Raw genomic sequence first — 16,463 nt, 5'->3', positions numbered from 1 at the left:
GTATGGTAGCTGGTCCAAAGCCTCTCCACTGGCTGCAACTGCTAAGCCCAGCATGCAATGCTGTGCTTCCTGGGTCACCCAGCCACTCACACGCGTGCTCCCAGGGCTGGCTGCAGGGACAGGCCAGTCACCTCTTCAGCCCATACGAAGGGTATAATCCTGTGTCTCCAAGAAGCCAAATTTCTGATTTTCTGCCTGTAAGAAATTCAGAGGCTGCAAGCTCAGAATCCCCCTGGGACCTTGCAGGATGGAGGGGGGGTGGTGGACGTGGGAGAGAGAGAGACAAGACAACCACGGACTGCATGACAGTGGAACCAAACATAAACCTCTCTTTATTTCAGGTCATATTAGTTTTGCATAGAAGCACTGCTCACAACAGCAGTCCATTCAGACAAGAGCAATTAAGAATTCAGTTTTTCATGTTACCCCTTAAAACGCCTCCAAATAGATACACAAATTATTCATAAATATCTGCAAAACCTACTGCAGAAACATTGAATAGTGTAGCAGTCACAACGGGATTTCCAGCAGTAAAAAAGGTAAATCCAAATTGTCACAGGGTCAGCTTTTTTGGTGGGAACTGATCTCAGATCATTTCAATTCCACATTAAGAATAAAGAGAAATGATCTCTCTACCAAGCCAAGGCTGTTGTCCCTCAACTTGAGCTTGCTGTAAGACAGGCTTTTACATCTCAGTCCTGGAGCAGAGTAGCACAGCAAATCAGGTGGCACAAAACAGTCTCTGACGGGGGTCTGCTCCCACCCTGGGCACAGTCAGTATCTGTGTTGCCAGCCCATCTTGGAGGGGGAAAGGGGAAGGTGCTACAAAAGATAACTGGCTCAGGAAAGGTTCCCCCTTCTCCCAAAGTCAGCTGCAACATTCTGCATCATACGTACTGCAGAAAGTCGCAGCATTTCTGCTCCCATTCAAATCAGGCATGCTGAGGGAAGAATAATCCCTTTTCCCCATACTATACATTCTGGAACACCTTGACCCCAGTGGGCCAAGTAATCCCTGAAGCTTTATCTAGCCTTGGCCCATTCTGCGACAAGGGAAGGTGAACAGTGCTTTGTCAGTAGAGGTGCTGCACAGACAGGAGACAGACTCCAGCTGTTACAGCTCAAGACAGGTAGGTGAGGGCTCTGGCTTCTGGGAAGGGCTGTACGGTCACACAGCAGGGCAGCAGCAAAGATGGGGCTACAGTATGAAGACATCTGTCAGCATTTCACAGCTGCCCAGGTATACATGGGTGACTCCTGGAATACATGTGTATGTGCACTGTTGTCTATTAAATATAATTATTTCTTCATTAGTAGTAGTAGTCCCTCTCCCACCTCAACACCTTGGTTCAAGGGCAAATCTAAGCCATTTCAGTTTCAAGTGCTACTCCTTGCCATCAAGATGCAGAACAGGAACCTCCACGTCAGTCATCGGGAGAGATGTTGCACCAGCTGCTCAAACTGCTCCCGCTGCTGGTAGATGTAAAGCTGGGTGTCCCAGAGAGCGTTCACCAGCACAGTATCATTCACCTCATCCAACATCACCTCCGTGTGCAGCTGAGGGCTAAGCCTGCATATGGCAAGACAGCATCACAAGCTGGGAACAGATGCAAACCCAACAAGGCAACGAGCCTGCCGAGTGCAAGACTTGTGCAAAGTGGCTCCCACTGGCTTGGGTGTTCACGTGTCCTTACCTAGCAGGCTGGCAGAGCACAGGCCTTCCCCCTCTCCTCCAGGGCCCAACCACACTCAAAGCTGAGCTACAGTTCAACTGCACCACGAGTCTAAACCACACTGTGCATGGTGGGATAGGGCAGGATGCGCATCCCTGAAGGACCCTGCTCGACAGCATCCCCCAAGCCCCAGCTAACCAACCCCAGACAAGGCGTGCTTGGTGCATCAGCTCATACAGCGGGTCACGGCATCTGCCGTTATGCCACTGAGGCATGAGGAGAGGGGGCAGGGGGACAGGTCTGAGCAGGCGTGCCTCTAGAGGGGACACTCTTTGGGATGACACATGCCACAGCCAGGAATGAAGCAAGAGGGGTAAAAATAGGTCTGTTCAGAAAGCAGAAAGGAAGCTCCTACCGAAAATATGCGGTATCTGTCATCTCACACCAGGCCCTGGCACGATCCACAGCTGGGCCATCTGCGTCAGTGCACTGCAGGAGAAACAGGCCCACAGTTACAGCCTGACTGTCACACTGCTCTCCCCCTGCTTGCAAGAGGCTCTGCTGGCACCAAATCGAACTGCACAAGCTGCAGAGGGAAAACCAGGAGCAAGTGCATCCTGAATGGCACCATTCACCACCAAGAGCGGGGTGGCTTTTTATTTGTATGGGTTTTGGGTTGTTGGGGTTTTTTTGGGGTTTTTTTTGTTTTTTTAAATGTAAGAACAGTATTCCTGATCCTTGGAACACAAAAAACTGTACCCTACAGACTCCCCATCCATCACAGCACCAAGCAGATTCCCTTAAAGAAACCGCCAGGATGACCTGAATCACAGCTGCCTTGGGATTTCATCTCTATCCATTTCTGTCCAAGCCCAGTACCAGTAGACCCTTTGATTGCTACAGGCCTTCTGGCCTATCCTGGGACAGCTTCCCTGGGAGCCCTGAAATAAAAGACAGGGGAAGCAGAGGGACCTCTCTGGGTTTTTTCTGGCTTTAGGAAGCTAAAAGGAGACAAAGCAACAGAATTAAGATTATAGTTAGAACCTCAGTTCTGATCTTTCTGGCTTTCATTCATTTGGAGCATTTTGATGCTCAAATTTAATGATCTTTTCAAAGCATGCAAGAATGGATGCTTATTACACACTCCTAACCACAGCTCTTAGCTACTGCTTTTTATTAGTGATACTCCCACTTCTCTAGCATTTACTGATTTTCCCAGTCGGAATAACAAAGCTTTTCTGAAGAAAAACAAATTGCTGTTTCCCAAGGCGTGACATGTGGGGATTTTTTTCATCCAGGTTGCTCAGGTGATAATCAGTGCTCCCTGGGAAGATACTGAGTTTCATGAACTCATACCTGCAAACGTTCCTAAGGGTCACTGACCACCATCCTGTCCTTAGCTCCTTTCAGCTGCAAGAACCTCTCCTTGGTACTCAAAACCCCAAAGAGGCATACAGGGCTTCAGACTTGCTGTGCTCACACAATTCTTAAGTTACCCACTATGTCCGTTCCTTGAACTGGCCATGGCCGGAGCAGTTTCAAGGAAATATAATTTGCTTCCAAAAGGAAGAAGATGAAGACTGAAAACCTTTGCTCCCTCCCTGCAAGCAGCCCCAGGGGTCTTCCCCCCCCCCCCCCCCCCCCCCCCAGTACTCACACAATCCACCACCATCTTGCTGAGCTCCCTGGCCCCAAAGACAGTCTTCGCCAGCTCCCACGGGTTGGAGGGGCGGAAAACATCCACAGAGCTCACCGGGACCTGTGGAGGCTTCCCTGTCCCCAGGGAGACCACCAACCCCAATTTTCTTACTTTTTGCCCCTGACCCTGTGGACAAACAAAAGAATTGTTCACAAGGACCAACAATCAAGGCAAAGTACATCTTTCACAGCAGTCTTGGGGAAGCTCTGAAAGCCAGCAAAAGCCTTGGAAGCCTTTTCTCTCCCCCATCCTCCCCCTTTAATACTGCCTGGTGAAACAGGTGACTTAACAGTTGCACTGTTCTGTCCCTTACACCCCTGACTGCACCCAAACCCAGGGGATCACCCCAAGGATGAGCCCTAGGACCAGGTGACACTGAAACCGTCCAATTTTTTTCAGTCATTTTGGCAATACACCTCCCATTTCAGCTACAGGGAGCAGTAGCTACCAGTAGTTAAGTCACCTTTCTGAGGAACTTGCCACACCACAGAAGGCATTCATTCTTCAGCCTTGCAGAACGCCCTACCATCATCTTCTCCCTTTATTTTGGGACAGAAAAAGGCCCGGCAGAGCTGCGTCAAGGGTCATATAAAAATCAGCTGAAGCAACCTTGCTTGAAGTAGCAAGGACAGGCTGACGGGGCTGTTTCCTCATCTCACATCCTTGTTGGAAGAGGTATTTCACCCCTCAGTCACCATTCCCAACACACACTCCCCTCCAGACACTCCTTTATAGGGTGCTGCACTGCTAACTTGTTTATCCACCAGAGAGGCATTCATTCCCAAACTCTCTCCCCCTTCAAGGGAAGCTCAGTGGAGCCATTAAAGCCCCAGTTACCAGTCAGTGCCAGGACTTCCCTCACCTTCTTGATCAGCGTCTTGTTGTACTCATGAATCTCCGTCATGGCATCGAGGGTTGGGTTGTTGGCTAGCAGCCCGCCATCCAGAAAGCGGCCTATTGGCCGGAAGTAAGTGGGAGCCGCACCACTGCAGCGAGCAGCACGCCATACGAGTTGGTCTGGGGGAAGAGAAAGCATATAGCCTCTTGCAGCAGCTTTCCTGTGTTCAGGAAGCACCCTGCTTTCACCAACACAAAGCAGGCAGGCTTGCAAACCCAGACGACCCTGCCCTGGACAGCTGTGCTTCTTTCTCCCCACAGTAGGCCTCTGCTTGGATGGACAGAATTATTTTGGGGGTCTTGAAAAGATGTTCTCACTTTCTACATAACCTGGGTCAATTTCACACTCTATCAGCTTCGTTGCAGCTATTTTGATGGTGAACCAGTTGCATTTGCTGGACAAACAAGCAGCAAGCTGAGGGGGCCGCATGTTTCAGTTACACTGCTTTTCTGTCTTAATCTGCTCTTGAGAGCCCAGGGAGAAGTACTGACGGCACGCAGGATTCCTCTAGCAGACCCCTTCCTCATGAACCTCACCAGCCAGCCCCTGTTCCCAGTACAAGAGAAGCCAAGGGAGCAGGAGAGAAGAGAAAAGGGAACCATCACTAGGACCAAGCTACAAGTCACCATCAGGGATAAGCCATTGCTTGGACACCTCAATTTTCAGAGCAATGCGGGGAAGAACAGGAAATTGCCTGTCTCTGAGGGATAGCACCCTCCCCTGCCAACCAGCTGGACTGCTGTGTGCCAGCATTTACCTTCTGGTTGAGTGAGCGGTTTGAAAGAAGCAGTTGTCTTGTATTCAGTGGAGGTTTTTGTCTCTGGTACAGGGTAATTCCGGAAAAGGTGGAGCTCAGCTGGCTGCCGGTCGCATAGTGTCCCTGTCACCATAACCCTGGGGGAAAGGACATGACAGAGTAAGAGTAAAATGGAAAACACATGTACATGAACAGGCTTCAATAGTCTGCACATCACACTCCTCCGAATCTGCTCTAAGGACAGGCTGAGCATCTCTGCTGAGAGGGATCTAGAGCACACTCAGGAGAGCATCAACCAGCGCAGGCCCCGGCAGGACTTACTTGGGGTTTCGGACATCTGTCATTTTGGTGTTTTCCCCAAATTCCTGCTTCAAGAACTCATTCAGGAGCTCCGACTCATAGGGTCGAGATCCCTGGAACACCACGTCCTTCATGCGGAAGTACAGGCAGCGCATGTAGTCCATGGACTTCCCTGAGACAGGCAACAGCAGCAGCAGGAGCAGCGGGTGGGAGGAAGGACAGGCAGAACAAACAGCACATCAGAGCTGGGAGGCATCACTCCCAATGCCATCCCCTTCCCGAGCTGCCTGTCATCTGCTTGGACCTTGGCAACATAACTGGGAAGGACTGAAGAGGAAGGGCAAACCTGGAGTGTAGTCTCCCACTACCAGAGAGTGTTGATCACCTTGCTGCAAAACCCCCGTAGGGAGAACGGGAAGAACAGAACATTGCACTCTGCCACCACGCACTTCCCAAAACCCAGAAAGCTGCTCAAGGTCAGCTGATGTGAGAAGCGAGCGCAAAGCCAGGTCTAGGCTTTTTTTCATTAATGAATATCTCTTCCTTCCTCTGGCAAGGACAATCTCAGTTGGGACTCAGAGAGGCTGCTCCCACCCCACATCCACTCCCCACAGAGAAGCACCTGAGCCCACAGGAGCAAGAAGGGGCCTGTTATTTGCATCATCCTCACCATGCACAATAGCCAAGGCTAAGATTCCCCCAGTGCTGGTCCCTGCAATCCAGTCAAAAATCTCACGAACGGGACGGCCCACAGCCTTTTCAATAGCCAGGAGGAGCTGAATGAGAACCAGGCCCCGAATGCCTCCTCCATCCAGGCACAGGAGACGGTCATGACTGGAGAGAGACAGACACAGATGACTGGGAGCTGTGGGAGAGCTTACAAATCACAACATGCCACATGGAAATGTGGCCCTGGGGATGGAATACAACACCAGTAACAAGAACACCGCTGCGGACAGTATAATAAGTGAACAAATAAATCCAGCAGTGCTTTCTCAGGTGCAAGTAAGACTGGACGTGGCCAGATAAGCCTCATCAAACCTGGTGCAACACCACTTGCTCTTTTAGTCATTTCTAACCTCTACACCAGAGAGACATTCACAAGCCAAAAACGCATCCTGTCCCTTACTATGCAGTAATGGGTATAGTCTCATAAATAAAAAGCAGTCAGCCCTAAGTTGCTGCTAGCAGCATTTCAGTGCCTGTCCTCCCTCTGCTCCATTCAAGGCGAGGTGCAGCAGTGCACAGCCCAGCAAAAGAGCTAGGTGAGCATCAGGGCAGTGTATGGAGGTGGGGAAATCACAAAGCCAAAACAGCATTTGGTGCCTAGCAGCAGACAGGAGGGACAGAGCAGGGGTTTCACCTGCTGAGCTCACGCTCCACGCAGGCAGGAACAGGCGGTGATCATTTATGGGAACAGAGATTTATCACAAGGTTCTGGCAAAAACTGGAATGTCAATGGACATTAAACGATGTCAGTTTGAGGATATCACACCCATGGACGTGGGTGGGGAAAATTCACACACACAGATTCCACCTTTGAGTTGCACAGGAGCCTGGACAGAAACTGTTTCTCACTTACTTTCTTCTACCCTCACTTGGTGAGTCCACAACATCTGGTGCCTTCAACAACTGTCCGAGCGTTGCAGAAACATACAGAAGGTCCGCGTACCCTAGAGGGCCATGAACATGCGAAAGGAAAAAGAAAAATTAGAGACCACTTTGCTACTTGAATCCTCTGATGTGTGCTTCAGAGGCAGCAGTCACCCAATTTCAACTTAACCAATGAGAAAACCTTGAATTACTCTTCCCACTTTCTTTCTGCGTCAGGGTACGCAAACCTCCCACCAGTGCGGTCAACGATTTCCACCATAATCACACAAAGAACATCCAATTCCCTTCCCAATTGAATGAAGCTCCCTGCAGGAGACAGAAGCCATCTTACCCATAGCCACCAGGCGCCCCCCCAGATTAAACTCCACACCAAAGAGGAAAAACCCCGTCCTTTAGAGCAGGCAGCTGGAGATGGACTTGCAAAGATGAAGGATTTGTACAAGCAGATGATGAGCACAGTAGGCATGAGAGAAGGCAGAGCCTAGCAGCGTGCCCACTAAGCAGTTTATTGCAAGCCTTAAGGTAAAACCTAAATCTACTCCTGCAAGGTAACCTAGGCAGAACTGTGGGGACAGGGTGGCTTGTCATTACCCCTCAGCTGATGTACACCCAGGCCACCCTGGGTGCAGGGCACCAATCCAGACTAGGTGAGAAGACAGCCTGCGAAGCCAAAAGAACAGGGGGAAAGAAGTTAAGTATTTCTGCCAGTGCCCAGGCCGGAAGGTGGCCATTGGTGACAATGAATGTGGTGAGGAGTTTCTTCACGGGTCAGAGTCCATGATGAAAAAGGGTCCTCCTCTGTCACTGCATCAGAGCTGAAACTGGGGGGTTGCCTTCACAAGGCCATCGTGAGAAGAAAGTCTTGGTGTCATTAGCCAGTGAGACTTGTGACAGACACGCTGCAGGGCCTGGGGGTGGGGTGCCTGTCCTCTAGCCCCACAGGAAGGTCTTTGCAAAGGAAACCACCAACCTGAGAGGGTAAATTGACCACAAGCAGCTGTTATCTCCCTGCATGCCCCTCTCATGAGGGTCCAAGCCTCCCTCCAAGCCGACTCACCCACTGCCCACTCCATAACCCCTCCCGCTGCCTCTGTCAGAGATCTGGAGCTCCCTAGAGGAGGAAAGCCTGGCACCTACCACAGACCCACAGGCTTATTTACACAGTCTGGGCAGTACAGAGCAAGTTATACACAATCGTATGTCCTAAGGTAGGCTTTTCCTATGTGTAATGTAAAACCTGTGACCAGAGTCACTTATCCTTGGGCTGCATCCCTTCTCTCTCCCAGCCGCTGGCCTCCAGGAACTGACTGAATGATGCTTTTAATTTCCTTGTGCCCAGCCCAACACCGGGAGGTCCTCAAGGCAGACCAGAAAGTACCTCCCTTCTGTACATGGCCTAGTGGATAAAGTACAACATGTGGGCAACTAAGTCCTACATCTCTTACAGAGAGGTGAGGGAATCATTCTTCCCTTTCCTTTTTGCAGAGCTGCAGTGTGTCAGGTCTATAAAACAGAAGTTTAGAGTACAAGGGTTTAGACTACACACAGAGGAAAAGCAGAAAAAAGAGATGGGATCCTGCAACAGCTGAATTGGACAAAGTCACCAGAAACTGAGAGTAGGAGACGGTCCCCAGAACACAACCCATCTGAAGAAGAGATCTGAGACAGCACTGTGAAGCAAGAGGGAAGGAGAGCAAGGGAGGGCCAGGGGAGGCTTTACCTAAGCTGTTGAAGTTGCTCCGTGAGGAAGGCTGGCCTTCCAGGAAGGAGGAAGCAGATGGTGCCAGGCTTGGGGAGTCAGGGTTGGGTGGGTGGCAGCGTTCAGTCCCTACAGTTTGCAGCAGGTCTAAGAGCACTTTCCGGTTCGCACCTTAGGCGACGAAGGTCACAGATCAGAAAGAGAATCAGTGCATGCACACATCAGCACGGGGCTCTGCCAAATTCACAGCAACCCTGACCCTCAACAAAACCTCTGGTATGACCTGGGGAAGGGGAAAGCATGTCCTGGGTATCTCTCCCTGAACACCAGGCACCAGGACTTGTGTGCAGCAGGACTTGTGCACAGCAGGGGTACCAATGCTGTGCAGCTTCAAGGGCGTGTGCCACATAGTTCTTGCCACTGAAAAGCCTCCTGTGTCTGCTTACACCAGGGTGCTTCAGCAACACTGTGTCATCCCGTTGTGAGCCTGCAGTGCCTGACATCGTGGCTTGAAAGAGGGGGAGTGAATGTCAGCTTTTCCTCTTGCATCTCTGCCTCAGAATAGAAATTCATCAAGGGCTACTAACACAAAGCCTACACCGCTAACTCAGGAAGCGCCTCCCCTGTGAGCAACTGGAAGCTGGGAAAGCATGCTGGAGGCATAACTCACACTTGGCATGTTTCCACTTCTCCCCAAGACACTGTCTTGGCCACCAAGGGGAAACAAGATGCCAGGTTCACCCTGTAAGGCTGCTTACATGCTCCCTTACCTTTGCTGCTCCTGGCTGCCAACAGCCCTGGTGTCTCCCCAAAATCATTAGGTATCTCAACATCTCCTCCAAACACGATGATTGCTTTGATCATATCCAGGTGGTCATGCTAGGGAACAAGAAAAAGCTCAGTCAAGAGCCATGCTCCCCTTGGCTACTTGATTTCTCATTCCCTCCCTCCTCATTAGCCAAAGTACCCACAAGGGATCACTCTATGAAAGACAACAGCCAGAATTTTAAAGGAGTGCGTCCCTGCCTCAACCCTTCAAGAAAATCCTCTCTCTCTTTCCCAGCAACCTCTGCAGAAAACTCACCTTCATGGCCAGGTGCAGTGGTGTGTTGCCATCCTGACCCCTGGCATTGGTCTGGGCTCCATGTGTCAGCAGTACCATGGCGCAGTCAAAGCGTCCCCTCTTGACCGCAATGTGCAGAGCCATGTCAGCCGTCCGGCTGGTCAAATTCACCTCAGAGCCATACTCAAGCAGCAGCCGTGTCATCTGTGCACATGCCAGGTCAAGAAGGGAGAAAGCGATGGTTAGGACAACCACCTGGGCACTCAAACGATCCAGGTCTCATGGCAAGGAAAACAGGGGAAGAGGAGGGAGCCTTAGCCTGGATACAGCTGGCTGGCAGATGTCAGCTGCTTTTTTCCAAGCACTGGAGATGGAGTTTCTCTGTCTTTTACCACAGAACTAGTTAGTGGTTTCACAATCTGGCCAGAGCTTCTGGATGTTTTGGGACTTAAACACACGTATAACAACTGGCTGAAATCAACAGAGAAAAAAAGTTCCTACTCAGATCAGAATCCTTGCAGACTGGAGGGAAAAAGTTTACTTTCTGATCTTTTCTTTATAAACCAAGCAGATCTATGTCTGCTCTGAAACTCCACAGGACATTTCTGAAGAGGGATGTGATACTGCAGGAGGCAAAACAGTCCTGCCATAGGAACATCCTCTGTTTGCAATAAGCACCGTTCAGGTGCTGCAGCATGGCATGTGACACCACTGACCAGCCCATCTCTGGCAGAAGATGGGCCAAAATCCACATGCCACCACTCTGTGCCTACTTCACACTCCTCCTGCACTTTTTAAGGTATCAGTTTGTTTCCTCCCACAAAACTGGCAGGTAATGAGAAGAGAGCTCCCCCGGGGGCAACTGTGGTTCAGTGACAGTGCTACAATTTCCTCAACAAAAGGGAAAAGGGACAAGCTGGCAGCTCTGCAGCCATGGATGAAGTACTAGGGATAAGGCCACCAGTTTATTTCACTGCAAGGCACCATTGCTCTGTCCCCCACGGAAGACTGCACTGATCGACACAAGGCAAAGAGAATCAAATACGGGGCTGCTGGCTGGGCTCTGACACTCCCAGGGCTCTGCACGTGCACTCACTCAGAAAGGGACAGGTTAGCAGCAGGGTGCTGGGTGGCAGCACAGGCCCTCGCAATGGACTGGCTCCATTTACCTCTGCCTTCTTCGCCCAGTGCAGTGCAGTGGCTTCATAGCGTGGGTCCTTGGAGCGAACCTGGCTGGCATCTGCCTCGAGGATGGCCTGGGCACACCTGGCAAAGACAATGAGATGAAGAGATGCGTTGCTCCTGTCTCGACTCAGCACCTCCACTCATATCAGCACCTGCCTTCCACCCAGCGCCTTTCAGGAAACCCTTCAGCAGCAGCAGGCTCTCTGCAACACTTGCAAGTTCCTCAGCCGCAGTTTTGTTTTGCTCATTTTAGAAAGGGCGGGCACAACAGGAAGCATACAAGCAGCACAGTGTTCGGAGGAAGCATGAAAATCCCTTCCCAATTCCATGTTGTGGAGCAACATCTGGGTGTTTCTCCAATACAGGAAAATCTGGCATTTCTGGGAACTCTCAAGACCCGAGGGGAAATTCTTCTCATCCTCTCTCCATGGAAATGCGGGGATAAAACTGAAATAGTTAAATACTTGCTGAAATTAAGAATCTGCGTACCTCCCCATGGGTTAAAAAACCCCCACACCTACTGTGAATAAACTGGTGCCTAGAAAGTGTGGGTAGTTAAGACTTAGGAAACAAGCATACGCTCTCCACTCTGTAATACCACCAAACAAACCACGTACAAGAGATCAAGCCCCACTGCAAACTAAGGAGACCTAAGCACAGTTTTGGCTTGTGAATGTGTCTCTAACGTTGGAAAGCACTTCTGAAAATGCTGAAAAATTAGCAGCAGCTACTGTTAACTTGAACACCCTACTTGTAGAGCTTGGACACTGTGAAAATTAAGTACAAAGAGAATCAAATTTCTCCAGGGAAAACAAAACAGGGAGTAAACATTGTGTCTCTCTTGATTTGGTGCCAGAGTGTGTTATTAAAAGTCAAGAGAGTACCTTTGGCCTACAGGAGACAGCAATAACTAGACTTTGAAATGAAAGCTTATTAGGATCAGAACACTCAAAAGCAAACAGGTACAGCAGTTTGCAGTACCATTTAAGCATCAGTAAATCATCTTCTCACAGCTCATTTTGAGATAAAGTATTTCACAAACATTTAAAAAAAATTATCTGTGTTTTTCTCCTGATGTCTGACACTAAATTATATATATAGATAATTTCAGGGAAATATTTTTTTCCTGTAAGTGTTTCTTTCTTTCCCACACCAGCATTTCTCTACTCCTTTGCCAACTCTGTGACGAAGCAGAGGACAGCACAGGACATCTTCCTACTGAGCACTGCCCTGAAAGATGTCCAGTCTTGGACAACCCTGAGCAAGCAGACAGGTCCCCAGACTGGATGAAGAGCCCTGTTCTGGCAGGCCAAGCAGTTACTTACCCCTTCTGGGAGAACTTCAGTGCTGTGTGGATGGGGTAGCCCAGTGTCCCCATGATGCTGCAGCTGGCACGGCATTTCAGCAGAGACCGAACCATGTCTTCTTTGCCCAGCTGACAAGCCAGATGCAGAGCGCTCAGCCCTTCGTGGCTCAGGTGGTCCAAGCCAGCAGTTGGGGTTCTGCCCAGGAGCTGGGAAGAGGAGACAATAAATAAGTAGACAGACATGGAAAAGCACTGTCCCTCCTACTGAGCTCTGAGGACAGACTCTGGAGTACTGGATTCCCCACAACCCTACAGGCTGTCCTCTCCACCCGTTTCCAACACAGTAGCTATGGAAGCACTCCTGGTTTTCTCTCCCCAGAGGGTTTATCACTGCTGTCTGTGCCCTCTTCCTCTGGCCCGTGTGCTTCCAAGACACCCTTCAGCTGAAAAGGGCTCACACCACCTTGAACGACACAACCCAGTAGACTCCCAGCGCCTCCCAGTGCATAAGCCAAGCTCAGCCCAACCAAATGAGAGCACTAACTGAAACCAGTAGTTTCCTCTTCTGCTGTGGCCCCATCAGGTACCACAGACAGTCAGCAGGCAGGAGCTCAACCTCCACTGCAACTCCATCCACCATTGCTGTCAGATACAAACAGGATTCTCTTCAAAATATACATGTGGGGATATGTTTGAAGCGATTTTCCTACTGTCCCCATAAATTTAGACCTGTTATCAGCTGACTGGTTTGTTACACAAAAATATCCCACTGCTGTACTGGGGAAACCCCGGAAGCCCTGCTGCACACAAGAGAAGCAGGAATTTGGTTTCTTTTCTCTGGATTAGCACGGAATCAAGAGAGCAAAGAAACAAACAGGAGACAGACCAGACCTGGAAGTATTTCCATAACAACAAGGCAAGTTGCTGCCTTCAGAGAATTAAAGGAAGAGGGTATCTTTTTAATACAAAGGTCCTAACTGACCTGCTCCACAGCATGGCAAGCCCCGATCGTCATCCCTCCCCCATCATGCATTAGGAAACCCCAGCACAGTCTGGCAGGCAGAGGGAGAGCTGTCACAACAGGTGTTGGGCAAATGTGGGAGCTGCAACCATAGGGGAGAGCTGGTCTCACGCTCACTCTGGGTTGCTGGGGAGCTGATGAACCTTAAGAACCAACACAGAAGGCCACCCACGGCCTTATGAACTCTGTCACTCTGCCCAGCACTTCTCAGCAATCGAGAACACTTCTGGCTTCAGACTCTCTCTGCCTCGAGGCTCTGATCACTGTGCCCAGTGCAAGGCCACTCAGTCCAAAGAACAGGTTCTACAATTCAGGAAAGCCCAGGGTAGCTCCAAACTGTCCTTCAGCCTGTGGGCAGCAGGTACTTCCCCACCAGTGGCCTAAACAAACGCTCCCCCACAGGAGCACACTGCCCAATATTTGGCAGAACCAAATACACTGCTCAGAGGAGACAGAGAAGGGAAAGTCAAGGGCCTGACAAAAGGCAGGATGAGAGCCTGATGCAAGTAGCAATGAAGGACACTTGCCGAGGAAACTTCCTTACTATCTTTGTCCCACTGCAGAGTGGAATCTAGAGCCTGCTTATGGCAAACAGCACGAACAAAGGGGGAAGAAAGAGGCTGAAATCAGCCTCAAGCATTAACTCAATGCTACAGCAGAGGGAACTTTCTCCTCCCCTGTCTGCAGCTATTTTCCTGTTTCCCTCCTCACAGCACAGAGAGGACCCATTCCAGCCCCACTCCCCCCCAGCTTTGAAATCACTCCCACCTCAATGATCTGGGGGTTGTTTCCTCGCACAGCATAATGGAAAACAGTCTCCCCATTCCTGTCAGTAATATCCACCCGTGCATGGCACTCCAGCAGCTCCAGCAGGCACTCCATGTCTCCCTTGCGGCACGCTAGATGCATTGGGGTACAGCCATCCTCACTGTCTGTGCTATTCACACAGCTGCAAGAGATGAGTCAACATGAGGCCAAGGAAGGGCTGTGAGGAAGAAGATGTGCAGCTGCCCCGGGATCTGACACAAAGGTACCTTCCATGTCTGTGACAGGCCCAGCTGGTGTGAACCACAAAGTTCATGAAAGCCCAGCCTCTTGCCACAGAAAGAGCACACAAAAGGGCTACCAAGCATCCGTGCCACGGACCCTCTCCCTGACACACTGCTCCTTCCTCTGCTCCCGCTATGGGAGCAGCTTCCTCTGTCCAAAGGGGAACAGGAGACAGGTTATAGTCAGCAACCTGGCAGAGGTGCTGCCATTAGATCCCCAGTCCCCTAAGTCCTCACTAGCCTACCCTATCTTCAGTGAACTTCCCCATGGAAAGACTGCAAGGGCTTATGGCCAAAAAAACATTTTCAGAAAGACAGTTCTACTGTACCTCTTCTGGTTTACAAAGTCAGCCACAACACTATCCAAAAAGCAGCTCCACAAGGGCTATAAAAAACTAATTAGTACCTCTAACAAAACATTTCAATCCTTTAGCTCAAACACTAGAGCTCTGGGCTTTTATGTCCACAGTAGCAGGTTGAAAGCCCCCCAGTAAGCTTACACAGCAACCATTAGACCCCTTTTGCTACCCCATCTGTCATTCAGGCAAGATACACCCAAGCCAGAACTTTTAAACTCAGCCTCTGCGGTAACCACAGGTGTTCAGCTCCTCCAAGAAGCAGCCCCTGTGGCTTTGGTACATCAAGCTGGAACAGACTAACCTGGCCCAGCCTGCCCTCCCAAGCTCCTTCCCAGCACCAGGCCCATCAGAGACCCTTCCCAGCCCTTGCCTCAGAACACAGTTGTGTCGAAAGTTCTCACGACGGCCAATCTCCACCGCGACATGTGCTGAAGACCAGCTGGGGTGGTTGCGGAAGCAGTCACTGAGCTGTTGGAGATCCTCCAGTGACAAGGGCTGGCACGAGCTCTCGTAGAAAGGGCGCAGCTGCCCGGCATATTGCTCAAAACGCATCAGGGCATCTGCTTCATTGTCAAGCTGGAAGAGCCTGGAGGAAAGGCATATGCAGCACTAGTCCTGCTCAAAGAAACAACCTCCATCCCATGTCTCTTAGAGAAACAGCTCTTCTCCAAACACTAGTGCTGGGGACTTTCCTATTCCTCCTCATCTGGTATCATGGTTGTTCCCAGGGAAGGGAGCCTACTTCATTAGCAGAGAGACTCTCCTCTTCCTGAGGAATGTTTACTTTTGGGCTCAAGTATCCCATGCTCCAAATGCTAAAGCAGCAACAGTACGAGTGGAACTTGTGGATGTTCTGATCTGAGTACCCATTTCAGTTGCCTGTTTTCAGAGTGTCTGGACTCTGTCCTGCCCTGTTGTCACAAGCTGTTTTGATGACAACTCCTCCATCAGCACACACAAGGGCCTCGCACTCCTCAGGAGCCCACGTGCTGATCAAACACATCAGCCCACACCCACACAACACTACCGTCCTGGGGCTGGAGATTTCGGGTCTTTTGTTTCACGCTTGAGCAGTGATTGCTAAAGGTCTGTCACTTACCGGAAAGCAACCTGTGGGCTCTGGGGATTCACCAGCAGGCAATCCCACGATCGAGCGAGGCTGTTCTTATACAGGGCCACCCTGCCTTCCTTCTTTAGACAGGTATGAGCAGCATACTCCGCAGCTGGCACCTCCTTCACCCGGTAAGGGTTTGTGAATATTTGGGTGACGCTGTTGATGGTATCCACCAGCCGGCCAAAGAACTGCATCCTCCTGGCGCCTCAGGCGGCTTCGCCCCAACGCCCTGAGGGAAACCCGGTCACCGGCTCTGCCCGGCCCGGCCCCTGCCCTTCCCTGAATTTATCGACCCAGTGCCAGGAAAGGAGAAGCGAGAGCCGCCGGGGTTAAACGACGCCTGGGAGGAAAGTCCGGCGCCAGCACCTGCGGTTTCTTTCCTGGCTCCTCCGGGAAAAGCACCTGCTTCCCCTCAGCGCCTCACGGCCACCGCCGACCTCTGACCGCCTCCTCACGGGCCTTCCTCTGCCGCCTCAGCAGGCAACGCCCCCTCCACGACCGCCCCCGCCCGTGCCGGGAGGAGCAGCCCGCCGCCGGGGGAAGCGCAGCGGGGCCCGGCGGGCCGGGGCTGGGTGCGACCCGCGGCCTGGCAGGACCGGGCCCAGCGCCCGGGGTGCCACGGGGTCCGCAAAGCGCGACGGGCCCCCAGCGTCCTCCGCGCGCGGCCCCCGGCCCGCTTCGCCGGCCGGCCGCCAATCGCCGCACCGCCCCCCGAGACTGGCCAAT

The 16,463-nt window shown here is 51.3% G+C and overlaps 1 protein-coding gene across 3 annotated transcripts; it reads right to left on the bottom strand.

Moving 5' to 3' along the window:
- Positions 1–299: 299 nt before the first annotated feature.
- On the bottom strand, positions 300–16,398 carry PLA2G6 (phospholipase A2 group VI). Of its 3 annotated transcripts, none has more exons than XM_037389372.1 (17): positions 16,104–16,396; positions 15,723–15,966; positions 14,994–15,209; positions 13,984–14,164; positions 12,214–12,401; positions 10,873–10,969; positions 9,725–9,907; positions 9,411–9,519; positions 8,662–8,811; positions 6,910–7,000; positions 5,998–6,161; positions 5,349–5,499; positions 5,028–5,164; positions 4,235–4,389; positions 3,331–3,498; positions 2,089–2,162; positions 300–1,570 (listed from the first exon to the last, which is right to left on the bottom strand). In XM_037389372.1, the coding sequence occupies exons 2-17, from the start codon at positions 15,929–15,931 to the stop codon at positions 1,429–1,431; spliced, it is 2,415 nt and encodes an 804-aa protein (XP_037245269.1). In that variant the 5' UTR covers positions 15,932–15,966; positions 16,104–16,396; the 3' UTR covers positions 300–1,428. The 3 variants fall into 3 exon arrangements, 2 of the variants coding, with proteins under 2 accessions (XP_037245269.1, XP_037245270.1); XR_005104492.1 differs by adding an exon at positions 2,496–2,674 and having other exon boundaries at positions 1,553–1,570; positions 15,723–16,398; XM_037389373.1 differs by lacking the exon at positions 8,662–8,811 and having other exon boundaries at positions 15,723–16,395.
- Between the last annotated feature and the right edge of the window lie 65 nt (positions 16,399–16,463).

This window comes from Falco rusticolus, chromosome 5 (genome assembly GCF_015220075.1).
Source record: "Falco rusticolus isolate bFalRus1 chromosome 5, bFalRus1.pri, whole genome shotgun sequence".
Classification (NCBI taxonomy): Eukaryota; Metazoa; Chordata; class Aves; order Falconiformes; family Falconidae; genus Falco; species Falco rusticolus.
Note: the sequence above shows the minus strand (reverse complement) of the source record. Positions and strands in the feature narration are given on the sequence as shown.

Coding starts and splice junctions, on each gene's coding strand:
- PLA2G6 (XM_037389372.1), bottom strand. CDS start 15,931: ATGCAGTTCTTTGGCCGGCTGGTGGATACCATCAACAGCGTCACCCAA. Junction 14,165..14,993: donor CGACACAACTGTGTTCTGAG/GCAAGGGCTGGG, acceptor CATCTCTTGCAG/CTGTGTGAATAGCACAGACA. Junction 4,390..5,027: donor ACCGCTCACTCAACCAGAAG/GTAAATGCTGGC, acceptor CTCTTCCCCCAG/ACCAACTCGTATGGCGTGCT.